The sequence below is a fragment of the Lemur catta genome, chromosome 6 (genome assembly GCF_020740605.2).
Source record: "Lemur catta isolate mLemCat1 chromosome 6, mLemCat1.pri, whole genome shotgun sequence".
Classification (NCBI taxonomy): Eukaryota; Metazoa; Chordata; class Mammalia; order Primates; family Lemuridae; genus Lemur; species Lemur catta.
Window position 1 is genome coordinate 7,698,077 of NC_059133.1, and position 26,405 is coordinate 7,724,481.

General features: G+C 46.8%; 1 protein-coding gene across 5 annotated transcripts in view; it reads right to left on the bottom strand.

Moving 5' to 3' along the window:
- Positions 1 to 127: 127 nt before the first annotated feature.
- SGSM3 (small G protein signaling modulator 3) overlaps positions 128 to 26,405 on the bottom strand; it is a 28,111-nt gene continuing 1,833 nt past the window's right edge. For 2 of the 5 annotated variants that reach the window (XM_045554847.1, XM_045554848.1), the window contains exons 2-22: positions 9,658 to 9,776; positions 9,079 to 9,161; positions 8,528 to 8,594; positions 5,897 to 6,105; positions 5,689 to 5,796; positions 5,057 to 5,200; positions 4,636 to 4,831; positions 4,227 to 4,372; positions 3,797 to 4,021; positions 3,388 to 3,442; positions 3,117 to 3,244; positions 2,835 to 2,990; positions 2,606 to 2,660; positions 2,359 to 2,408; positions 2,087 to 2,239; positions 1,844 to 1,914; positions 1,621 to 1,669; positions 1,450 to 1,535; positions 1,062 to 1,184; positions 862 to 922; positions 128 to 641 (exon numbers count right to left, since the gene is read on the bottom strand). In XM_045554847.1, the coding sequence (XP_045410803.1) occupies positions 561 to 641; positions 862 to 922; positions 1,062 to 1,184; positions 1,450 to 1,535; positions 1,621 to 1,669; positions 1,844 to 1,914; positions 2,087 to 2,239; positions 2,359 to 2,408; positions 2,606 to 2,660; positions 2,835 to 2,990; positions 3,117 to 3,244; positions 3,388 to 3,442; positions 3,797 to 4,021; positions 4,227 to 4,372; positions 4,636 to 4,831; positions 5,057 to 5,200; positions 5,689 to 5,796; positions 5,897 to 6,105; positions 8,528 to 8,594; positions 9,079 to 9,161; positions 9,658 to 9,664 (2,253 nt within the window). In that variant the 5' untranslated portion in view covers positions 9,665 to 9,776 and the 3' untranslated portion in view covers positions 128 to 560. Of the gene's footprint in view, positions 710 to 861; positions 923 to 1,061; positions 1,185 to 1,449; positions 1,536 to 1,620; positions 1,749 to 1,843; positions 1,915 to 2,086; positions 2,240 to 2,358; positions 2,409 to 2,605; positions 2,661 to 2,834; positions 2,991 to 3,116; positions 3,245 to 3,387; positions 3,443 to 3,796; positions 4,022 to 4,226; positions 4,373 to 4,635; positions 4,832 to 5,056; positions 5,238 to 5,688; positions 5,797 to 5,896; positions 6,106 to 8,527; positions 8,595 to 9,078; positions 9,162 to 9,657; positions 9,777 to 26,405 lie in introns of those variants that run through there. The other 3 variants (XM_045554849.1, XR_006735946.1, XM_045554850.1) reach the window with 3 other exon arrangements.

The window sequence follows — 26,405 nt, forward strand, 5'->3', positions numbered from 1 at the left end:
CTTGGGGAGTGGTCAGCACAGGCTTCCTACCTGTACAGGACAAAGTAGCCAGGCTGTGCCTTCCAGACCACTCCAGGAAGGGCAGAACCTTGGACACTTCTGTGGCTGGACAGAAGACAGGAGGCACTTTCTCAAAGACAGTTTATTTACAAACCGAAGAGGCCAAGGAGCCTTTATCTGCCATTAGCCACCCCACACCTGCCTTCCTGAGCAAAGACTGACAACGCGGGTGCAGCTCTCCACCTCCTCACAAGGTTTTTGGTCAGTACAAACGGTAGTTGGGGCCTGGGGCTTCACTAAGGACCCTGGGGAGGCAGAGGCCCTACCTCCCACGTGCTCAGGAGGAAGAGGCTGAGCTGGGCACCCACCTTCCGTTCCTGCCACCAGCAATGCTCTGGGGAGACCCTGATCTCCCAATCACAGGGCTCTAGAGAGCATCTTCCCCAGACCCCACAGCTTGGGGTGGCCCCGGAGCAGGCCTGAGGCTGGCCGGAGGGGCCTCTTTGGTAGGCGGTGGGTTGGGGAGGCCTGGGTGTGACAGGGCAGCTGGAGGAAGAGCATCACCCGTCTATGTCCCAGCTGAAAAGGTGGTGCTTCACCAGCATGTCCTGGACACCCTCCTTCAGAGGCTGCTTCTCCTCCTGCACACAGGGACAGCCCCTCACCTCACAGGCCTCGGGCTGGGGATGCCCAAAGGAGCCCAAGGTGCCTGGGGCCAGAGCAGTTCTTACAGCTGGTGCCAGCACTCTGGGTCCTCACCCTGGCCCCACCTCAGCCACCCGAGAAACCACAGGGGAGCTCCGCCAGCGCAGCCCTTGGGAAGGCAGACTCGGGGCCTCGGAGCAGCCCCGTAGCACCCACCTCTCTCTTCGCAGGGAGCTCCCAGTCCTGGGAGAGGCTGAAGGCAAAGCAGCAGAGGACGCTGGAGGTGAGGAGGTGGGGGTGGGGTGAGGTTCTCCTCACCTTTGGGCCCTGCCACCCACCCCTGCCTCCATCCCCCAACCCCTGGGCCCTACAGAGCTGGCCGCGCACCCAACCCAGAAGCCAGGCATGGTCCTCACCGGAGTTCACACTTGATCTGGACCCAGCCAGGGCTGCGCAGGAAGGACCAGGGCTGGTACCACTTCTCCACGGTCGGCAGGCTGGAGCAGAGCACCTCCAGCCACAGGTGCAGCACCTGCTCACTGGGGACAAGGCCAGGAGGAGCAGGGGCTGCTCTCGGCCCTTCTGGCTGTGGCCCACAGTGGGTGCTCCGACCTGCCCTTCTCAGCAGCTCCCAGACCACCCTCCATGGGGAGGGCGCAAGGCCTTGAGCAGGACCCAAGTCCCTGAGATTCCTTCTCTGTCCTTGAGACTCACTCCCATTAGAGGACCCCTCCCATGCTGGGCTCAGCCACCCCTACTCTGTGGCTCCTCCTGTCCCTTTGCCGCCCTCTTTTCTACACTTACTTGAGCCCCACGCAGATCAGTGAGCGGAGCTTGACGTCCATTTGTGCGTGTGCTGCGTCATGGGTCACATTCACAGACTGCACAGCCTGGGGGGCACAGCTGTCACTCAGACACCCCCACTGGCCAACCTGGGAGAGGTGTCTGGGGTCTGGCAGAGCAGGCCCTGCTTACCCGGTACAGCAGCTCCTCCGGGGTCAGGACTTTGCCGTCTTCATCCAACCTGACAAAGGACCACAGCTCCCTGGTGTGCCAGGTGGACACAGGGTCTGGCCCTTCTTCACTCCCCGTGGCAGGTGACCCTGCCAGGACACCAGGTGGACACAGGGTCTGGCCCTTCCTTCACTCCCCGTGGCAGGTGACCCTGCCAGGACAATTTGGGGCAGGGCCCAGTTACCTGTACGTCTTACAGAGCACCAGGCGGGAATACACGGAGTCGAAGTCTCTCTCGACCTCCCGGCCGGCCGCCTGTGAGGGGTGGCACACGGTGCAGGTGTAGGACACGAAGGGGCAACAGAGCACACGTCACTACCCTGCGCTCGTTCTGCACCTCCACGGGGCCCAAGGCAGGAAGGGCCTAAGATGGGCACTGTGGGGACGGCAGAGCTGGTGCAGGGGACAGGAGTCCAGCCCAACCTACCTCCTCGATAAACAGCCATGGATGGCAGGCACCCCCGAGCAGGGACGGCTTCTTCAATCCATGTTCAAATAGGGCCTTGAGGGCCGGGCAAAGAGTCCCTCGCACGAGGTCCGTGACCCCCTCCGTCACCGAGTCGTCCCCCGCGATGGAGTACTGATGGGGAGAATGGGTCTGAGGAGCCCTGCCCAACGCTGCAGGTAGCCAGCCAGCCACCCACCACCCCTGCCACCAGCCCGGACTCACTCGGGCACAGGCCCTGTCCTGCCCCTCACCTCTTTGCTCCGTTCGTCCAGGACCTCCACGAACTTGGCTGGAAACCAGCCTGCGGGAGAAGCAGGCCCTGTGAGCAGCAGCCCAGTGCGATCCCACCCTTGCTCTCAAGGAACTGAGGACAGAGCAGGCACAGCCCACACACAGGCAGGGGCGTGGAGGGGACGGCAGGGAGGTGCCGAGGGTGCCCGAGTCGTCACTGCCCAGCCCCCCTCCCTCCCGCACTCCACAGCAGCCCAAGGCCCTCACCTCGCAGGCCGTTCAGCTCCCCCACCCAGCAGTGCTCGTCCTTCTGAGAAATTATCTGCACAGGAGGGAAGACGCAGGAACCAGAGCTGGGTGCCCGGGGCCAGTGCCTCACACACACCTGGTCTGATTCTGTGCTCAGTAACTCGGCCCTGCCAAAAACCCTGTCTTCCGAAGCAAGGAAAGGAAACCGCCCCAGCCTCAGGGGCAGGTGGCTGAGCCTCCCACGCACCGTGATGATGTCGTTCTTGCGGAAGCCCAGCTCGTCATCGTCATGCCGCTCGAAGTCCAGCAGGGCCTTGGCCCGACGCCGGTGGCTGCGTGAACACGCCACGTAGTTCTCGTGGTCCCGCTGGTGGCTCTCCATGCTGTAGTCCGGGGTCAGCTCCTGCCAGAGTGGACAGAAGTGGCGTGGACAGAAAGGCCAGCGAGGGGAGAAGCCTCAGCACCATGAGTGGGGCTGGGCAGGGAGGGCCGGTCCATTTCTCAGGAGAGCTCGGGGGCGGCGACTCACCACGCTGCAGTTTTTGGGGTCTGTGCACTGGAAGTGGCGTGCCACGCGGAGGATAGCTTCCCGGAGGTCGGCCACCAGTTCTGTCTGCTTGATGTTTTTGGCCTTAAGTGCCTCCAGGTCGTCTTCCCCTAGGAGGCCCAGAGAGCGATAGTGACCACAGCCCTCCCCAGGCCCCCCGAGGAGAGGAAGCCCCCAAGTCCACACTAGGTGTGAGGACACAGGGCCCCGTCTGCACTGCCTGCCTGCTCGGTGCCCATAGCAGAGTTCTCACCGAAGAGCAGGGCGGTGATGGCGGATTTCCTCCGCTGGGTCCTGCGGCGAACAACCTACGGGGCGGGAGGGCAGGTCGGCAGTGGCCCCCGGCACCCGCCCAGGAGGGAGAAAACCCACCAGCCTTCCTCTCACGTGGTCTCATCTGAAACAGCTGCTGAGGCCGGCTCTGGGCATCAGGAAAGTATAATCAGCTGTGCCAGGGGCAAAGCCCCTAGATGCCCGAGGAGGGCTGGGTGGCCCCAGCACTGTGGTCTGATGGCCGTGCCGGGCCTCAGGGGCTGGGCTCGGGGGAGAACAGCAGGGCAGGAAGGGCCAGTCTATTCCCCATGGCCCTCTCTCTTTGGGCTTCCTCAGAGCACACCCCCTGCAACTGTGGGCTGAGGTGGGGTCTCCCCCTCCTGCTCCACCTGAGAGAGGTTGGTGGCAGTGCTGGCCCCCAGGAGCTGGCCCTGGTCTGCAATGAGGTAGGCCAGGTGCTTGCGACGCTGGGTCTCCACAGCGACGTCAGTGAGGGAGCCAGCCAGCCGCATGGCCGCCCCCAGCAGCAGCTCCGCGTCCTCAATCTGCGATGGGATGTCTGACAGCGTGTTGAAGATGGAGGCCGAGTTCTCTGACAGGATCAGCTCCTCCTCCTGGGCCATGCCAGGGCAGGACAGGGGAGGAGGTTGTCACTGTCGGGCATCCCCCATCCTCAGAGACCTGTGACCCCTTGGCGTGTCCATTGGGCTGCTCCCGCCCGGTCCAGTGAGCTCCCCCCCAACCCCACATGGGCTCCTGTTCCTCAGCCTGAAAGCTGGGTGGCGGCGGCAGTGGGGACGGTGGGGGCTCAGCAAGCACCTTGAGGCACAGCATGCCCAGAGTGATCCGGAACAGCACCAGGGAGCCCTCGTAGAAGAACAAGTCCCAGATGCGCAGCAGCAGCTTGATGTGTACCACGCTGGCGAAGGCCGTGAGGAACCAATGCAGTGTGATCAGGGACAGCTCTGTGAACAGACACCGGCCACTGTGGCTGGGACCAGGGACAGCCCTGGCCACCCGGCAGCCTGGGGAGGAGGTGGAGGATACCTCCCGAAGAGTGGCAAGAGGCCTTGCCTGCTCGAAGCGGAGAGAGAGAAAGAGAGCAACGAAGACTGCATGTGCCTGTGTCCACAGCCCGGCCATCAGCCTCTGCCAGGTGTGTCACAAGGCCTCAGGGCTGCAGAATCAGCCAGCGTCTCCGGTCCCCTGGGTGGCTGCCAGGCCTTACCGATGTCGTGCTCCTGGAGCAGCTTGTCCAAGCGAGGCAGGTACTGGACGATGAGGTGGCGCAGGACCCGCTGGTCAGTCTGGACGCCCAGCAGGGTGGTGCTGAAGTAGGAGGCCGGGAGCAGGTCCTCAGTGATGGCGCACATCATCCAGAAGGCGTCCTCCTCCTCCAGGAACAGCAGAAGGCAGGCGGCCACCTGGCCAGGGCAGGGGAACAAAGGGTCTCTACCCAGGTCTCCATGCCAACCAGAAAAGCCTCTGTGGGGATACGCTGTAGAAAGCACACCTTCCTCGGCGGGCCTCAGTTTCCTGCCCTCCTTGGGGACTCCCACGTCCACCCCCCTGGAATGCAACATCGCTCCCCCGAGGAGCCTGGAGAAGACCTTTGGGATACCCGCCGCCCTCCCTGGGGCCGTGCTCACCATGCCCGTGCCCTGGCAGTAGCCGATCTCTGGGTAGAGCCAGGCCAGTGCTCGGAGGACCCTGCGCAGGCGCGGCACCCCGATGCTGTTCACATTGGCGAAGCAGGCGTTGCTGGGCATGGTGCGGAGCAGGTCCTTCTCAATCTGTCACGCAGCCGCACCAACGAGACCCTGTGACACCCTGTGGGAGAGGCAAAGCCCAGGCGGGCTTCTCTCCCAGGAATGGGGATTCCTCATGCTCCACGTCAAAGCTATCCTCCCTCCCTCCAGGATTAGATCCCAGCTAGTGTGCAGCCGAGCACATCAAATTCACCTGGGGAACTTCACACAGACCTCTGAATGAGAACGTCTGGCGTGAGCCTGGAGTCTGCATTTAGAATCCCCAGCTGTGAACCCCACCTCCTCCATGTCTTTCCACAGCACTGGTGGCCTTTTAGACAATTCCCCCATGGCTTACGGAGGACCCAGAAAGGAGCAAGTTTCCTCCAGGAACATGTTTGTGGGTGTCAGGGCTGCCACCCCTGCCAAGGGTGTGCTCCCAGAACCCCAGGCAGACCGCCTCCCTCCTGGGGTGCACATATAGCCTCTGGACAGGCAGCTCTTCCTGCAGGGCCCCTGGCCACCCGCCTCACCTGTTTGGCAGCAATGGTCTCATCGTTGGAGCTGTTCTTCACAATCTCACGGTAGGACAGCTCCGAGTTCCTCTTCTTCTGCAGGGCCCCAGAGAGACGCATCCACAGCTAAGGGAAGGAGCCACATGAGCCTCAGTCTTTCTTGTGATACCTCATCACAGGGGCTACAACTCCCTCGACCCCCTCTGGGTCCCTGTGGCCATCTCACCTGTGGCCTCATGCTATGTGGGATGCCGGCCAGCACCAGGGAGCGGAGCTTCTCAGAGCGGGGCAGGGAGACTGCGATCTTGTCCCAGGTGAGATCCCCCACATCGTGGTTATGGGTGAACTCCAGGTGGGCCTGCCACCGCAGCCTCTGCGCAGGGTCCTCTGTCAAGGCAGTGCTTGCCGGCAGACAGGAACCAGGCTCAGCACCTTCTGCCAGGGGAGAGCCAGGGAGAGAACAGCAGTGAGTGGTGGAGGGAGGAAAACATGAGCTTTATGATTCCAAACCAGACCTCTTCCCTGAGATCTAGACTCGCATTGCCAATGGCTTCCTGACAGCTCCAGGTGTGCATCAGACAGGCCTCCCTGTGACGAACAAACCTGAGTTCTTCACTTTCTCCTGCAAAGCCGCCCCTAGCACTGTCTTCCCCAGATCCAGAAGTGACACTGCCATTCTCCAGACGCTCAGGCCTGTACCTTGGAGTCAGTCCCCTCTGACGACTCCTCGCCTAGACCCCACGTTCAGTCCAGCAGCAAGTGTGCAGGATTGAACACTTCTCACTGCCCTGACCACTGCCCTTGTCTGAGCCACCATCCTTTGGGTCGCCGCAGTAGCCTTCCTCCTGGCCTCCCTGCTGCCACCTCACCTCCCCAAGGCTGTTCTCCACAGCAGTCACAGTGACCCTTCTAAAGCACAAGTCAGATCATGTCACTGCTCAGAACCTGCTAGTGGTGCCTGGCTCACTCACACTCAAAGCCCAAGGCCTGCCAGGGACCGTGAGCTGCCTCCTCCCAGCCCTGCCCCTCCGTCCTCACCTCTTGCTGCCTTCCTCCCGCTCCCGGCACTCCACTGAAACATCCCTCTTGCTCTTCCCACCAAGTTCCACCCCCACCTCAGGGCCTCAGCATCTCAATTCCCCTCCCCAGTGACACTCCGCCACTTTCTTCAGTCTCCATTCAACCGTCTCCTCCTCTGAGAAGCCTTCCCTGACCAACTTACATACAATTCACATCCTCTCTTCTCTAGTCTCAGAACGTTTTTCATAGCTCTTTTTGCCCCGAACATATTATGTTTGTGTACTCCCTGGCTCCCCCACGAGAGTAAAAACTCCATGCAGTCAAGACCACCTTCACTTTTCTTCAAGGCATTGGGGATACAGCTAAGAAGAGTGCATGACCCACAGTCGGCTTCATGAAATCTTTGTTGAATGAACCAGGATGAGGCTCTCTTGTGGCAACCCTGCAATCTCTGTGTGGGCAAACTGCACAGAAAGCCTCATCCGTATCATCCTAAAGCCAAGCCCTCAGCCCAGCTTTTAAAAATACCAACTTTAATGACTTTATATACGGCAAAATGCACAAATTTTAAGTGTACATGTTGGTGAGTATCAATAAACAAATGTCTAAACGTTGTCCCTGTCAAGATACAGTGGTTCCATGGTGTAATGGTGAGCACTCTGGACTCTGAATCCAGAGACCCATCAAGACACAGAACATTTCCAACATACTAGAAAGTTCCCTGTGTTCCTCTCAATGCCAATTTTTAACCTCCAAATAGCTGCCTGCAAATTAGAAGAACAAAGAAAACTGATGTCAGAATTGGAAACATGAGTGACCCGAACATTAGTTTCAGCCAATTAAAATGTTTTGGCCACAGTTCTGGCCTGGTGACAGGCCATCCTGAGTCCTGGTAGAAGGCCTTCCCAACAGCCTACTTGGGCATCAGTAGGTCCATTTAATTAATTGGTTGACTAAAACAGAGTCTTGCTCTGTTGCCTGGGCTAGAGTGCTGTGGTGTCAGCCTAGCTCACAGCAACCTCAAACTCCTCGGCTCAAGCGATCCTCCTGCCTCAGCCTCCCGAGTAGCTGGGACTACAGGCACGCACCACCATGCCCGGCTAATTTTTTCTAATTTTTTTTTTTTTTGGTTGCCTGGCTTATTTCTGTTTTTTCAGTAGAGATGGGACCTCACTCTTGCTCAGACTGGTCTTGAACTCCTGAGCTCAAGCGATCCTCCTGCCTTAGCCTCCCAGAGTGCTAGGTGTGAGCCACCGCACCTGGCCATTTATCATCTATAGTTGAAAAAATAAAAATAAAACAAAGGGAAATGGCCTAGAGGCTCCTTTATAGAAAAATAGTTATAAAAATATTATAAATAAATCCATTATAATAGGATATTATGCAGCCATTGAAATATATGACTTTAAAGAGGTCTTAACTGACATGGCAAAATGCTGAGTATAATGTTTAAGACAGAATGTATATATGTTAGTTATGGAAAGTATCTATAGATACATGCAAAACCAGGAAAGGAATACACTAAAATATCAGCAGTTATCTTCAGGTTTATAGGATTATGGGTTAATTCTGTTTTAATCTTTATGCTTTTCTGAATTTTTCAACTTCTCTATTTCTTTTATTATCAAGTGAAGAACACTAAAATTTATCTCAAAAAAAAATCAGAGGTCTCCATATACTTATAACAGCATCACCCTCGGATGCGACTCTGTCCTTAAATCTAGAACAGCTGAAACATCCAGCACTCACAGGTCATGTGCTACATAATTCGAGTTATGGGAGCTGGAGTCCTCTCCAAGGACGTCAGCAATAACTCACAGGACGGGCTTCATTTTACCTTCCTTGTCCACACGGAAACCGAACTCGTCGTAGTAGAACTCTGGTTGCTCTGCTGACTCTTCCTTCTAGAACCAGGATTAGGAAGAACATCAGTTGTCTATCCCCTCGCTGGAACCATAGGTTCTGGAAGATGCCACCCACATGGCTGCCTGCTAAAATTCCACCCAGCCTTCAAGACTCAGCTTATAGGCCACCATTCGACAAAGCCTTCTCTGGTCATCACTCAGCTACAGGGGGTGACTACCTTCCCTAAATTCTCCTAGTATTCTCCTTGTTCTTCTCAGAGATCAAAGATAATAAGATCAAGGCAAGAAACATGTTTTATGTATTTCTGTGTCCCCGTAATACTGAGAGAATAGTGCCATGATACTTGTCCTCCAGCATAGTGACTGATTCACACAGGCATGTGAAATTAGGATCCATCTCTGGTGGTGACCCCATGATCCTGTGTGAGTCGGCCACCCACTCTTGCGCAGCCTGCAGAGGTGGCTTGCACACCACAGCATGGGAGCACAGCAGGTTGGTGCCTGCCTGGACTAACTGCTGTACCTGCGTGTGCTTGACCAGGATCTCCTGGGGCCATATGCTTGCAGTCAGGGCCGAGAAGGGGCCATTGGCAGGTGTGTGGCTTCCTAAAACCAAAGAGGACCAGTAATAGGAGAACAATCAAGAAAAATGCAAAGGCAAAACTCAAGTCAGGATATTCCCTTTCCCTCCCAGAGCACCCACCAGCCTTAAAGAGACTGGGCCATCTCAAGTGGGACAGGTGGGGAAGGGTCAGAATGGAAGAAACTAGAAATGAGCACATTACTACAGAAAGGGGGAAAAAAAGAAGCAATATGTTATTACATAAAACATAATCAAATCACCCCCTTGCCTCTTCCTCTAAGGAGGATTTGCAGGCTGGAGGGAGGCAAGAAGAAAACTGGAGAGCCAAGCTGAGAAGAGTTTTAGTAACTTGCTCAGACAGCCAGAGCCAGCCCTCCCCATCCTCCACCTCTCTGATCTGGATGGTATTTTGTGGAAAACAAACAAGCCAGCTCCCACTCCTTTAGGCTCCTCTGTGAGAGCCTCCTCTGTGAGAGCCTCATACCCCATCCCATTTCCAAGTCCAGTCCCTGCGTCTACCTGACATCGTGCTGGGAGGCAGGGCAAGCCTTCTGCAGCTCCAGACTTAGAAATTTGCTATCCTGCTATCTTAGAGCTGGAAGGCTCCTCAGGCTTCATCTGGTTCAGAAACATCTGCCCTGTTAGGAGAGCAAAGGGGAAGTCATTCTAAAGCACCCACTCTCCTGCAAAGGTGAGTCCTTTCCACCCACCCTCTGATTTTGCAAGCCCAGAGTCCTGGCCACTGTGGAAAAGGGAAGGGAAAAGTCACACTTTGCCCATTTTTTAATTGCCTTTTTACTGTTAAGTCCCTATTTTTTAAGAACAAACAATGGAGCGGGGCACAGGATTTGAAAGAAATCCTGTTTCTTTTTTGAAAGACAAAGCCTCCTATCTGAACATTTTGTCTAAGAGAGGATACACTTTGAAGAAGCTACATAACTGATGTTTTCAACTCCTTTGTGAACCCAAGGGGACTGTCCACTCAGTTCCCCTTTTATTATAGAAGAAGAATCACATACAGACTCCCCAGTGCCCTGTGCTCAGGTAACATTTCTTAAAAAAGAAAAAGAAAAACAAAACCTCTGTTAATGAGTTTCCCTGAGCCAGAGCCATTGAGGCATCACTCCGCTAGCACACGACTTTGCTTGAGTAGACACCTCCACTCCCCTCTGCTGCTCCACCCACGCCAGCAGTCTGCTCTGCCACATCTCCCACTGGCATCGCAGCTGGGCAACTAAGTCAGCAAGTACAACCTAAGTTAAATCTCTCCTGTCACTGTTTAAACCTCTGCCTCCTCCTCCCGTTTTTGTCCTCTTAAAAAACATTCAACAATAAAAAGACAAACAGCCCAATTTAAAAATGGGCAAAAGATTTGAGTATACATTTCTCTAAAGGAGAGATGTAAATGGCCAAAAAGCAGGTAAAAAGACGCTCGATGTCATTAGCCATCAGGAAGATGCACATCAAATCCACAAATGAGACCCCCACCTCATACCCACTAGGATGGCAATAACCAAAAAGACGGACAATGATACGCGTTGGTGAGGACGTGGAGAGAAACTGGAGTCCTCATGTCACTGCTGGAGGGAATGAGAAAATGGTGCAGCTGCTGTGGGAGACAGTCTGGCAGTTCCTCAATGAACAGTTACCACGCGACCCAGCAATTCCACTCCTACATGTGCGTCCCAAGGAAATAACAACCCTGTGTCCACACAAACACTTGTACATCAATGTTCACGGCAGCCAAGTACAGGAATGAATGTTCACTACAGCCAAGAAGTAAAAACTCAAATGTCCATCAACTGATGAATGGATGCATATAAAGCATACGAAGGGGTGGGGGGGCAAGGGCAATACACGTAATCTAAACTTTTGTACCCCCATAATATGCTGAAATTAAAAAAAAAACCATATGAAATATCCATACAATGAAATATTTTCAGCCATAAAAAAGCAATGAAGTACTGATACCTGCTACAACATGGATGAACCCAGAAAACATGCTCACTGAAAAAAGCCAGACACAAAAGGATGAATATAGTATGAGTCTATTTAAATAAAGTGTCCAGAAAAGGCAAATCCATACAGACAGAAAGTAGATTTTGGTTGCCAGGGGCTGAAGGGAAGGGGGCATGGGGAGGGACTGCTAACAGGGTTTCTATTTGGGGTTTCACAACATGGTGAATATACTAAAACCACTGAATTGTACACTTTAAAAACAGTAAATTTTATGTTATGTGAATTGTATCTCTGTATCTCAATTTAAAAAAGAAAAAGCCATCAAGTGGGGAATCAGTAGTAGGAGCTTCCTCTAACTTTCTATTTCTAAGCTCCTGCTCCTATTAAAACTAGAAAGAACCTACTATTACCCACTGGAGTGTCAACAGGAAAGTAGCCAGGACAGTGTTCGGCTGTGGCAGAATGATCATGAGTCGGCTGTGGGGGGAGTAGCTTCCGCACCTGCCCTCTGTGATTAAAGTGCAGACATCTCCAGTCAGATCTGCACTCAAATCCTAGCTCTGCTACTACCCACTTGTTATGACCTTGGGCAAGTTTACTTCACTTGAATATTGGTTTTCTCATCCATAAAATGGCATAACAATACCTATGCCTCACTGTGGTTATTAGGATTGAGATAATACACCTGAGGCCCTTAGGCACACTGTCTGACACACAGCAAGTACTCACTGAGCATCGGGCAATTAGTAGTCCTAATGATTCCCAGAAGTTACTGTTAATATCTGGGCCCTCTACGTTGAGATCTACTCAAAGCTATTATGTTGAACCACATGAAATTGCTAATATTTATCCATTACAACCTACAAAAATGACAATTTTATATGGTTCAACATAACATCCCAATTGAGATCATGGGAAAGACTCCTCATCACCAGTGACCCCACAGGTAGTGGTCTGGTTGTTTCTTCTGGAAGAGCAGAGTAAAAGCTGAAGGAAAGCAGTTGCTTGTAGTGGAGGGAATGAGCTACCTTGGCCGTGGAGGACTGAGGGGCTGGGAAGGCAACTCTCCTGAGCAGCTCCCTTTCCTGGCTCCCATCCCACTCATTCATTCAGTGGCAAACAGGGACCAAGCACCACTGGGAGCCAGCATGCTCCTATGGGCTGGGATGCAAAGTAGGAGACAACGCCCTGGCCCTTACATTAAAGTGGAGGATCTGACAGTAACATAAAAATGTGTTGTGATACCTACAATGTTACAAGAAAAATAAAGCAAGGCGAAGGTATGGACAGTATCAGAAGAGAGGGGCTATTTATGTCAAGTGGTCAGGAAAAGCTCTTTGAAAATAAGGTGATATCTGAGCAAAGACCAAAAGGACATGAGGGCTCAAGTCCTGTGGCTATCTGAGGGAAAGGGGACCCAGGGAGAAGGGGCAGCAAGTCAGGAGCAGCCTTGGCAGGCTGAAGCCTGCAGACAAGGCAGCCAACAGGCTAGAGGGGCTGGGGGGTGAGGGGAGAAGAGTGGGAGGAGACGCAGCAGGGGGCCATGGGCACTTCACAGTGCAGTATGGACTCTGGGCTTCATTCTTAGTGGGCTGGGAAATTAGAGGAGGGTTCTGAGCTCCCTCTGGCCACCCTGAAAACAAGGAGGCAGTGGACACAGAGGAGGTTCTTGTACTAGTCAAGGTGAAAGATAATGTTGGCTTTGCTGCCGTGGCAACACTGAGAAATGGTTAGATTCTGGATATATTTTGAGGAGTCTGTAAGGGTCAGCTCTGCAATGCAATGTTATCTGTGTGTCTGCGTGAATGTACACATATATATGTGCCACTTCTCCGCGGGCTAAGGAGCTGAGCCGGATGTGATATTGCTAAGCTGGGTGGACAGGTTTTTCCTGCCTCTGGTCGCTATGGAAACCTTCCTGAAAGCAGCCACCTGGGAGTTGGCAGGAGCAGCCCAGGGAGTTAGCCGTGTCACCCTGGCTGCCCTCTGTTGTCACAGGATTATTGAGAGGCATAAACTTTTGAAAACCAGGAGAGTCAAGCACCTCTGAGGTTTCGAGGAGGAATTTTTAAAAATTGTACATACTCCCTAGTTTGCCAATCCTACAATTTCCTATAAAATGAATTTTGTTCACGATGCAAAGGTCAGACCGTCAGACCATCACTATAAATCCCTGTGTGTTCCCACATGTATGTGGCGGGGATGAGGGGTACAGAAAAGGTTCTCTCCGTTTCCCGTGGCCTCTTGATACAGATCAAAGGGATACAGCCCCTCATTCCCTCCTGACCTACTCTCCTATCCTGTCTCCTATTTTTCTTGACAATAAAGCCCAGCATCACTACTACTACATGGGTGGTTTTCTGCAGACATTTGCCAGGGCACACGAAAGATGTAAGCAGCATAAGCAAAAATACTTCTATTTTAAGAGGACTCTGAGATCCTGAAGACTGCTTTTTCTCTGTGAGGTGATAAGAGGACACTGAAAGCTGCTGGGAACAACTAACCTGGATAGAGAAGTCCAAAGCCAGGAAAGGTCAAGAAAGGCTGGATTCGAATATGAACGCTTTTTGGAAAATGAAGGAAAAAATTCATGAATACTTTTTTCAAGGTGAGAGTACAAAAATACTTGCTTTCTTCCTGGTTTTTCTCCTTGGCTTCTATTCAAAACACCTCTCACTGTGTGGGCCACACCCCCTGCCCCTTGTTCTCCTCACTCTGAGCTCTTCCCAGGTACTCTCATCCTGCCCCCACCAGCTTCTGAGACCACCTGCTGACTCCTTAGTCTAGTGACACTGTTCTGCCAGTTCCACTCTTATTTCCAGCTGCTTCCTACTACCAAAGTTATCTTTCTTAAGTGCAAATCATATCCCAGCCATCTCCTGCTTAACTCTTTCAACAGTTTGCCACCATCCCGAGAAGAGGAGCCACATCCATAAGAACATGAGGTTCTGCATGATCTGGCCCTGCCTACCTCCCTGGATCCTCTCACCACCCCACACTCCAGTCATGCTGGCCCACTCTCTCTCTCTGCTGCCCAAGTGCACTGTACTCTTTCTCTATGCTTTTGTCTCTGATGGTCTTCTCCTTATCTGCCAGACAGACTCCTATTCATACTTTAAGACTCAACTCAAACAACATCTCTGAAGCCTCCTGTGGTAGCCAACCTCCAGGATGGCTCCAGATGATTCTACTTCCCGGTAGTCCACCCTTGTACTGGCCTGCTCCACACCAAATCACAGCAAACCTCAGCAACCAAAAGAATACAGTGACTGTATACAACTTCCATCAGTAGGCCATAAATGGTATTATAGCTTCCACCTTGTTCTTTTATATCACTTGCTCTGGGGAAAGTCAGCCACCAAGTCATGAGGACACCCAAGAAGACCCCCGGAGAGGCACCAACTTGCCTGCCACACGTGTAAGCCACCTTGGAAGATCCTGTAGCCTCAAATCCTCAGATGACCTCAGCCCTGGCCAATATCTGATTGCAATGTGATGACAGAGGCCCTTCTCTCTCACAAAGTAGAATATTGATTCTCTGAAATGTTCCCGAATTGTTCACCCATAGAAACCACGAACAATGATAAACGATTACTGTTGTTTTAAGCCACTAAGTTTAGGGGTGATCTGTTACACACCAATAGATAACTTTCATGATGCTTCTCTGCCTTTAGTTAAGTATCTATGCTCCTACAGAACCCTGTGAATAATTCCACCACAGCAATTAACTCAGCACTTCTGTCTTTTTTTTTGCCAGTTGATTCCACTAGACTGCATCTTCATCTCTGCATCCCTGGCACAATACCTGGCACTCAGAAATCTCTCAACCAACATTTGTTAGATAAATTAGACAAATGAATAATTGAGAAACAAGTAAATAAAAGTCACATTTCATACCATAATAATACTATTTTATTTACCCCATAGTCTCCCTTCCTGGATTCTGGAAAACAATAACCTCCCTGCCATAATGACCACAAACTTATAAAAAACTTCTTCTTTCACCTATCATTTCCAACTGCACAGTTCTGGGGAAGCTGTTTATATGACTTCAGCTCCCTGAGCCTAATGGATTGGTTTCAAGTGACCCCAGACCTAAGCTGGGCCAATCATTAACAGTCAAGAGCCACTGCCACGGTGATCAGACCAGGGTGAACCCCTGGCCCAAATGGAGTGCCTAATTGGAGGCTTTGAATTTGAGACCCAGACAGCCAGGGAAGTCATTTCCCATTGGTGATAGAAGCATATGTATACCCAGAAGTGGGACTGCTGGGTAGTTCTATTTTTAAATTTTTGAGGAATTTCCATAATGGCTATTCTAATTTATATTCCCACCACCAGGGTACAAGAGTTCCCTTTTCTCCACACTCCTGCCAATTCATGTTATCTCTTGTCTTTTTGACAATAGCCATCCTAAAATGTGTGAAGTTTTGATTTGCATCTCTCTGATGATTAGCGATTTTGAGTACCTTTTCATATACCTGTTGATCATTTGTATGTCTTCTTTGAAAAAATGTCTATTCAGGTCCTTTGCTCATCTTTATTGTTTTTATTATTTTATTTTATTTGAGACAGGGTCTCGCTCTGTCACCCAGGCTAGAGTACAGTGGCATCATCATAGCTCTTTGCAACTTCAAACTCCTGGGCTCAAGTGATCCTTCTGCCTCAGCCTCCTGAACAGCTGGGACTACAGGCCCACACCACCATGCTCAGCTCATTTTTCTATTTTTTGTAGAGATGGGGTCTCACTCTTGCTCAGGCTGGTCTCAAACTCCTGGGCTTGAGCAATCCTCCCACCGCAGCCTCTCAAAGTGCTAGGATTACAGGCATGAACCACTGCGCCTGGACTTCATTTTTAAATTGGGTTGTTTTTTGCTATTGAGTTGTATGATTTCCTTATATATTTTACACATTAACCCCTTATTGGATGTATGGACCTCAGAGCTTTCGGACTTGTCATCCCCTCCTCCCTCGGCTCTCTACCCTTCATTTTTTGCTGGGTTTCAACTCAAATGGCACCTCAGAGAGTCCTTGCCTAGATTCTAGAGCACACAGCCTTTTTGTTTTATTCAGAGCACTTACCATACTCTGGAATTCTCATTTATTTATTCATTTATTTGTTTTACCCCTCTAGATTGTAACTCATTGTTGCCCCAGTGTATATGTGTTTAAGAAATATCTATGAAGTGAATGACTGAATGATATACACATTTCTGGGTCTACATACTATATTATGATGTTTTCACAAACGTTAGATCACAAATAGTATCCGTGTTTCTTCAGTTCCCATACTGGAATTCTTTTTACACTCTTTGGCTTCTTTTGCTGTTTCTTTTTTTCTCTTATGTTAAGGTATAACTTACTATAAAATTCACCCCTTTTCATGTACAGTTCTGCAAGTTCTAACAAATATAGTCATGTAATTGCCAACATAATCAAGATGTAGAACGGTTCTATCACTCCAAAAGACTAGTCCCTGTATAGTCAACTCCCCCTGCCGTGCCCAGGCTATAGAAACCACTGGTCTGTTTTCTGTACCTATAGTTTTGGCTTTTCCAGAATGTCATATAAATGGATCACTTTTTTGTTCTCTACTCAATTTCTGATGTTATCTTTATTATTTTTTGTTTTCTTTCTTCTGTATACTTTGGGTTAAATTCTAACCAAATAATAACCTAATAAATTCAGTAACTTAAATAATAGACAAATTTCTTAAAAAGATACAAACTACTAAAGCTCATTCAAGAAGAAACAGATTATCTGAAATGAATAGCTCCATCTCTATTAAAGAAATCGAATTAGTTTTGTAGTTAAAAGCCTTTCCACAAAGAAAACTCCAGGCACAGAAGGCTTCATTAGTAACTTCTACCCTATATTTAAGGAAGACATACTACCAATTGTACAAAAATTCTTGCAAAAAATTGAAGAGGAGGGAACACTTCCTGACTCATTCTATGAAACAAGCATTATCCTGATACCCAAACCAGAAAATGGCATTACTAGAAAACTACAAATGTCTTTCATGAACATAGATGCAAAAAATCTTAACAAAATTCTATTATAGCAAATTGAATTCCACAATATATAAAAAGGATAATATATCACCACAATCACCCCATCAGTGGGGTGAGCTTCAAGTATTATTTCTTATGTTTCACTAAGGTGGTTTTTTTCCCAGCCTCGTGTAGTTTCTTCACATACACACACTCATCGGTTTTCAGATGCCAGTGTCGGGGTACCTCTGCAGATCTCAACTCCCTTTCCTCAGCCCGGTGCTGCAGCCTGGAGACTCCCAGGCAGTCAGTGACCAGGGTACTCACAGAACTCACCTGATTTGCCTTCTCTCAGGGTTCACTGTACTGTGCTGCCTGTTGCCCAATGTCTGGACAACCATTGTTTTATGTATTTTTCCAGTTTTTTAGTTGTTTAAGTTGGGAAGGTAAATCCAGTCCCTATAACTCCATCTTAGCCAGACACAGAAGCCCAGAGTTGGAATATGAAATGACTGAATCACATCCTATGGTGTCAATATACAAAATTGGATTAACTCCTCTAATGTTTGACATTTAAATTATTTTTAAATTTTTGTGATATAGATAATGCTGAAGTAAACCTTTTCATGCACATACCTTTTTGCTTCTATTGAATTATTTCCCTAGGTTTCCAGGAGAATAGTTACTGGATCAAAGGGTATCAAGATATTTATAAATATTCCATTCCCAAGGGGATATAGTTTACAAGTAAATTAGTTTTTACCACAAAAATTTTTTACCAGCATTGACCATTTTATTTTAAAATATATATATACACACACACATATATGTTCACATATATGTATAAAATATATGTGTATATTTATATATAAATATATACACATATGTATATGTATAAAATATATATACACATATATATGTATATGAACATACATACATCCATATGTGTTTATATGGGGGGACTTCAAAAAGTTCATGGAAAAATAGAATTAAAAGATAAAAACCATAAACTTTATTTCTCAACTAAGCTCCATCAAGGTAAAGCCACTTTCCTAAGTGATGATACCAGCCATTTAGTCCCATCCCTAAAGAACTGAGGGTCCTGGGAATTTAACCATGTCAATGTGGTCTTTTTCACACTATTAAGTGAAGAAAAATGGGTGCTCTTGAAAGATTTTTTTAGGATTAGGAAACAAAAACAAGTTGGAAGGAGCCAAATCAGGATGCCTAATTAATTCCCACAGAAAGTCTACAAAATTGCCCTTGTTTGATGAGAGGAATGAGCAGGACCATTATTGTGGTACAAGACTCTCTAGTGAAGCTTTCCTGGACATTTTTCTGCTAAAGATTTGGTAATCTTTCAAAACACTCTTATAATAAGCAGATGTTATTCTTTGGCCCTCCAGAAAGTCAACAAGGAAAATGCCTTGAACATCCCAAAAAACTGTTGCCATGACCTTTGCTCTTAGCCAGTCTACCTCTGCTTTGACTGGACCACTTCCACCTCTTGGTAGCCATTGGTTTGACTGTGCTTTGTCTTCAGAATCATACTGGCAAAGCCATGTTTCACCTTCTGTTACAAAGACATGCTTCAGGATCTTGATCCCACTTGTTTAAAATTTCTATTGAGAGCTCTGCTCTTGTTTGCAGCTGATCTGAGTGCAACAGTTTTGGCATCCATTGAGTGAAAAGTTTGCTCAACTTTAATTTTTTAGTCAGAATTGTGTAAGCTGAACCAACTGAGATGTCTATGGTGGTGCCTATTGTTTGTGCTGTTAATTGTCAGTCCTCTTCAAATAGGACACAAACAAGATCAATTTTTTCCTTGCAAATTGATGTGGACAGTCTGCTGCGGTGGGCTTCATCTTCAACATTGTCTCATCCCTTCCTAAAATGAGTTATCCATTTGTAAATTGTTGATTTCTTTGGGACATTGTCCTCATAAACTTTTTTTTTTTTTTTTTGAGACAGAGTCTCACTCTGTTGCCCAGGCTAGAGTGCCATGGCGTCAGCCTAGCTCACAGCAACCTCAAACTCCTGGGCTCAAGCAATCCTTCTGCCTCAGCCTCCCGAGTAGCTGGGATTACAGGCATGTGCCACCACGCCCAGCTAATTTTTTTTTCTATATATTTTTAGTTGTCCAGATAATTTCTTTCTATTTTTTTGGTAGAGACAGGGTCTCGCTCTTGCTCAGCCTGGTCTCGAACTCCTAAGCTCAAACGATCCACCCGCCTTGGCCTCCCAGAGTGCTAGGATTACAGGCGTGAGCCACCGTGCCCAGCCCCTCATAAACTTTTCATAAAACATCTATGATTTCACCATTCTTCCACCCAAGCTTCCTATAAACTTGATGTTTGTTCTTGCTTCAATTTTAGCAGAATTCATGTTGTATATCCTAAAGAAATGAAATCAGTATCTCAAAGAGATATCTGCACCCCCAGACAGTGGTGATGGCTGCACAACAGAGTGAATATAATAAAAACCACTGCACTGTACACTTTTAAAGGGTGACTTTTATAGTATGTAAATTATATCTCAATTAAAAAATAATTTAAGTATAGAACACTAGAGTAAGAATGTACCTCGAGTTTTTTCTGAGGTTCACAAATGAAGCCCTGATGACTGACAGCAGTGATCTAGCTTCTCTAAATCTTGCCTTTCTTTTCCTCTGACAGAGCTACTACTCAATTACCTCAAATAGTTATCTCTTCGGGGATTTAATGTTTATACAACTCCAAGAAAAGCAAAAATGAAAAAAAGAGTGCTAACTATTAGAAGTAGCTTATCTATAACTGTGAAAAGGATTCCTTTCTCTCTCATTTGTAACTAACTTTACTAACACAGCTCAGCATGAATTTGACATCCTGACAACCAAAGAAGTCAGGAACTTCCTAAGCTGCTAAAAGGTAAAGTCTGTGTCATTTTTCAAGTTACTGTAACAAGTCTCCCATAGTTTAAGTAATAACTGGAATAAGTACTGGAAAAAGAAATGACAACACTTTTGAAACTCAGTTTTCCAAGCAACTGGGTTTTTTGTTTTTTCAGGCTAAACAAAACCCCCAGGTGTCTCACTTCACACGGGGTTGCAGTTGCTTTCTATTAAATAAAGTGAATTACTTTTCCAAAAGCAAAAGCTACTAAAGGCAGTTTAAAGGCAAAGGGAAACTTACAAACAAGGGGACCAGAAAAGTACAGCAATTTGCAACATAGGCTCTAAGGGAAAAAGATTGCTATTTCTGAATCAACATCTATAGAAATGCCTCCATGTTTCCTAGTGTTCTCCACAGTCCAAGCATTTGGTGCCCAGACCAGCCTGAGCTGGATTTGGGTCGGACCAGTCTATCAGAGCCCAAGGCTCAGAAGTGCTTCTTCCCAGCACTTCTGGGTACTTTGCACAAATGCTCACAGGACTGTTCTTTTCCACTGAAAATACAGCAAGATGCAAACACAAATGATGAACTTAAGTCATAGCAGGATAAATTTAAGCTACAGGGCAAAGGAAATCTCTGGATTATAAACACAGTCACTGGACTACTTGTGGGAAAGAAAGTTCTGGATTCTTCTTTGAGTTTTGTAATTATACAAACACAACATTAATGGAAACCAAAATTTAAAAATTCTGCCACAAGCTTGCCACCCCAACAAATCCCATTTTCCTCTTGTATGCTTGTTTGGTTTTCCTCTAAATAGATATATAGTTTTCATATTATAAAAGTTTTAAATGTTTTCTCTACTGAACATTAAATTATCAGCATTTTCCCCAGTAACTATGCATTCTTTATAACCATATATAATTATGTATTCTTTATAACCATATACTCTATAATTTAATAATCTATTCATGAAGTACCTAACAGCACAGTGTTTGAAAACCTAAATATTCATTAATAGAGAACTCTTTAATTACAGTGCATCTATGTAATAGTGTGCTGCTGTCAAAAAAGAATGAGTCAGCTCTTTATGCAGTGATAGGGAATGATCTCCAAGACATATAGCTAAGTGAAAAAAGCAAGGAGCAAAACAGTGAAGAGAATGTGAAAACATTTGTGCAAAAAAAGGGGGAAATTTTCACAAAAAATATAGGTTATATGCGAGGGGATCTGGGTGGCAGGGAGAATTTTTACTTTAATACTCTTTTGTATTGAATATTGAACCATGTTAATGTATTACCTATTCAAACAAATAAACATGAAAACAATTTTAAAGATTTTGGAGAATCATAGAACAAATTAAATAGGTGTCCCCAGTTAATTCAACATAAAAATGAAATGAGTATAAGGAAGTTCAACAAAGTTTAGGTTTTATTCCCAGATGACTTGCTGTGTTTCTATAAAATGGCCAATATCAAGTTCTGTTTCTCTCTTTATTTCATGTCTCTGTTTATTAGTGCCCTCAGCACATTCTTGGTCTAAAGTGTCAACCAGCACAGCTAAAGTTCATTGGATCTAATGACTACATTGGCGTTCTTCCCACACCTGACCCCTCAAAGCATTTAGCTCTATAACCTCTTTCTCCTCTTTGAAACATTCTCTGGGTGTCTAAGTGTCATGATCATCTGGTTTTCCTCCTGCCTTTCCAGCTGCTCCTTCTTAGTCTCCTTTCCCAGTTCCTCCTCCTATGCCTGTTCTTAAAATGCCTTAACGTTCCATCTTTGACTCTCCTCTAGTTCTCTGCACTCTCCTGGAGCTTCAATTTACTCTCATGGCTTCAATGAACACACACAGGTAGATGACTTCAATCTCTAATCTCCCAGACACATTTCTCTCTGACCTCAGACCAGCACATCCAGCTGCCCATTGGGCAGCTCCTCTGCATGCTTCACATTTACCATGCCCCAAGTTAACACATCATCTTCCCTCAAGAACCTGGTTCTCTTCCAGTGGTCCGTATCTCAGGAAATTGCCATCACAACCTACCCACCCACCTTCTCCAGCCAGGACTTGGGCATCAGGTTTAATGGATTCTCCATCTTTCCATCTGCACCCCTCCACTATTAGGCCTTTGCTAATGTTTTTGAAAGCTCCTTTTTCTCTTACAATCTGTTGCTATTTTCCAGCCAGGGATGTCATCATTTCTCACCATTGTGATTATTACAAGTCTCTCTCTCTCTTTTTTTTTTTTCTCCAGGCTAGTCAAGAGAAGCAGTGGGATTGGAGAATGGACAAAAGAATCTGTAACTGGTTGTGATCAATTAGTTGTAAACAGCACTGCACTCGGACCAGCCTATTACAAGTCTCTTAACTGGGACCTCTGCCTCCAGTCTTCCCCCATCCACTGTCTACCCTGCAGCCACAGAAATCCTTTTAAAAATGCAACCAATCATTTCCTCCTTCTCTTTAAAACCTTCCCTTTGTCTTTAGGAAAAAGTCCCAATTTATTAACCTGGTCTGTAAGACCCTGCATGACCTAGAAGCCTCTGCTAACCTTTGCAGCCTCATCTCTCTCTTGCCCTCAACCCACACTTTATGCTCCAGCCATAGTATACTTCTTTCAGATCTTGGAACCCACCTGCATTCTCTCACAGTGAGCTGCAAAATGAAGCAGTTACGCAGCAGTATGTAAAGACAGCCTTGAAACTTGGACCCCACCAAACTCCCTGATAAGGCAGCCGGTGGCACTGAACTTGCAGAATTGGCTCCCCCTCCCGTCACCTCAGTCATTTTTGTAGATTATTCATATCACCTTTTATTTCCCTTAATGTCAAGGACATCAGAGGCAAACACCCACTGCATCACACAAATTTCTCAACTGTCTCCCCCTAAACTGGCATCAGCTGAAAAGCAAAATAATTACTCTCTACACCAAGCTCCACTCCTGCTCCCATAAAGCTTGCAGCTCAGGCTGCATTCCCTTCCCCGAGTCAATATTTCCCTTGTGTCCAGAGATAGATAGAGAGTGTTCCTTTAGACAAGATTTAGGTGTGACCGTGTGAGGTAGAATACACACTGTTGAAACACAGACCAGGGAAACAGGAACCTCACCCTAGAATTCCACAAGCCAAGGTACAGGGCTCCCCTTCCTGTAAAGCAGCAGCACTTAAGTGCAGCTGTCCTTTGCGGACTTGCTCATGCTCATAACCACGCCATCCCCTCTAGGTCTTCCTGGAAAATAATTAATCATCCACGGTCATCTGGTTACTTACCTGGGTCCCTCCCAGGATCATTCCTCTAATGTTATAGCCTAGCAGTCTCTGGATAATGATAAGGAAAACAAAAGCAAGGTAACTGCAAGGACTTTCTGTCATTCCCACCACCAGGAATGAGGGCAACAACCCCTTGGGTCGTAAAAGTGAAACAAATACTAGTTAGCTAACTGCTACTCAACATTCAGGTAGCTCTGAAAAATAGCAGACAAGAGTTTTTAAGGAAAATAAAGCTTCTTAAGGGCTAACTGGCAAAAAAGGCCACTGAGAAATTTATATTTAAAGTTTTATATTAACATAGGAGTTTAGGGCACTTAAAAGGAACAGATCATAAATATAATTAACAAAGCTCCTACTTCTCATATAATTAAACCACAGAGATCAATAAACTATCTCATCTTTAAATCATTTATCTGGCTTTACCATCTATATAATTAAAGGGAATTTTTCATTTGCAGATATGAAAATACCTACATGATAATCCTAAAGAATCCAATCCTATTTTACTTTGCGCCAGTGAGTAGATGAAAGTATTAGAAGGGAGGTACATATGAAAGAAGGAAAAATAACATGTATTAAGCATTTATCATACTGCTTGCACTCTTGCACATATTATTCCCATTTCACAGCTGAGAAAACCAGGGCTCATAGAGATTAAGCACCTTGCCCATATCAAACAAAAAATCAGGCTGGGCAGTGGCTCACGCCTGTCTGTAATCCTAGCACTCTGGGAGGCCGAGGCGGGCGGATTGTTTGTTTGAGCTCAGGAGTTCGAGACCAGCCTGAGCAAGAGCCAGACCCCGTCTCTACTAAAAATAGAAAGAAATTATGTTGACATCTAAAAATATATATAGAAAAAATTAGGACCGGGCGTGGTGGCTCACGCCTATAATCCTAGCACTCTGGGAGGCCGAGGCGGGTGGATCGCTCGAGGTCAGAAGTTTGAGACCAGCCTGAGCAAGAGCAAGACCCTGTCTCTACTAAAAATAGAAAGAAATTATCTGGCCAGCTAAAAATATATATAGAAAAAATTAGCCGGGCATGGTGGCACATGCCTGTAGTCCCAGCTACTTGGGAGGCTGAGGCAGTAGGATTGCTTAAGCCCAGGAGTTTGAGGTTGCTGTGAGCTAGGCTGATGCCACGGCACTCTAGCCCAGGCAACAGAGTAAGACTCTGTCTCAAAAAAAAAAAAAAAAAAAAGATAGTATTTGGACTTTAACCCTATCCTCAATTCACACAAATTAAGGATATATGCAAATGAAACACAAACAAAAGAGGGGAATGACCTGTTGTTTCATGTCTTTAGAATGTTAGCTATAAGCCTAAGTAGATATCTAGAGAAGGCTGGGAACAGTGATATCATTTTATTGGTGGAGAGGGGAATCTTCTCTTAGCCCTAATTGGAAATCAAGCCCTTTCCAAGAATAAGACTTTTGATAACTGAATTGGTGCTTTCAATCTCATTCTTGATGTTACTCTTATTGATAAAGCTATTTAATAATTCCAAAGAAGTTAACCTCCCAAAACAATTCACATCATTAGCAGAGAGAAAAACACAAATACAAAACAAACATCACAAACACTTAGGAAAAGCAGGAATGTGTATATAACTGGAAGACAGGTATAATATTAGAAGAGTTAACTGTGCCTACTGAAAAGAAGTGAATATATGTCTCCTTATTTATAAATGATGACCATAAAGTAATGAACCTAAATTTTCAAAACGAAAGGGAGGTGATTCTACATGTAATATTCAAATGATGCTGTTCTCAAAATCAGTTCATAAGCCACACTGAAAATTTATCCTCGTTATCTCAGTCATATGCTGCTATTGATAGTGCCAGTACCTACCATTGAATATAGTAACCCCGAGGCATTTGTTCAAAAAATATTTATTGACCACCTACCACTGTTCTAGAAGAGGGGTGATATGGTAAACAAGACTGAGGTCCTACCTTCATACAGCTTACACTGCAGGCAGGTATTACAAAGAAATTGTGGCCCAGTTACCACGTCCATCAGACTCCAAAACTATGCTGTATCTTTCAACCAAGGTCATTTCTCCCTGGAGAGATACAGCATCTCCCCAAAACTGTACATCTAAGCATGCAGTCTTGACACTACACACTACAGTCTAGAACAATTTAAGGTTTCTCTCTGTTGGCAGTCAGCAACATCTCAATGAAGTATTTCTCCCCCAACTTACAAAATAAAGACTGCCCTGTTGGCAGTTAACATACCGCATTGACACGTATGAGCTGTAATACCTTCTCTCCCTCATCAATCCCTAAACTCCCTCGGGGCAACAATCATGTCTTAGCCATCTTTGTAAGACTAGAAGATGGGACATACAGTAGATATTAGGTAAATAGTTGAGTGGAGTTCATGAAAGTAGTTTCAAAAGAGTTGAGGATGGAAGTGACTGCAATGAACTAAGGAGTAAATGAAAGAGAAGTACATAGAATCTGCTTTTTAAGAACAAGTCTAGAAAGGAAAAGTAGGAGGAATGGTAGTAATTTGAAGGGGAAATATCAATATAGGAAAGTTGTATATATTTTTTTAAGAATGAGAAAGACTTGAACATATGTGTTGATGAGGTATAGTATAGCACAGTCAAAAGAACAGTTTTAGAGTCAGGCAGACTTAAATTTGAATTCTTGCCCTGTAACTTACTGTATCTGTAGGCAAATAACTTAACCTATACGCTACAATGTATACATTTGTAAAATGATTTTACCTACAGTTCACTATGACAGTTACAATGCTTAGTAAACAGAAGGCATTCAATAAATCATGTCAATGATTATTACTGCAGGTAGAAGCCTTGACTCTGGTGTTCTAACCCCTCTCGAATATCTCGTGCTCCATTCCAGAATTCCTAAATCTATGTGTAACATGCGATGGAAAAGAAGCAGGATTGTTATTTCTTCTGTGTTCACCATCCTTTGTGCTATTCCCATTTCCTTATGACAGTGTGCATGGGCTTGTGAATGGCTGCTATGGAAAATTACTGATGTCACCAAATGAGTAACAGAGACAATATGGAGAATGAGCAAATGAAACTGATGTTAAATTACCAAATGTACAAGATTTTTGGCTCCTGCCAAAACCTTCATTTAGAACTAAGAAAAGAAAAACCGAAAACATACATTTTTTAAGCTTCTGAGCCAGCA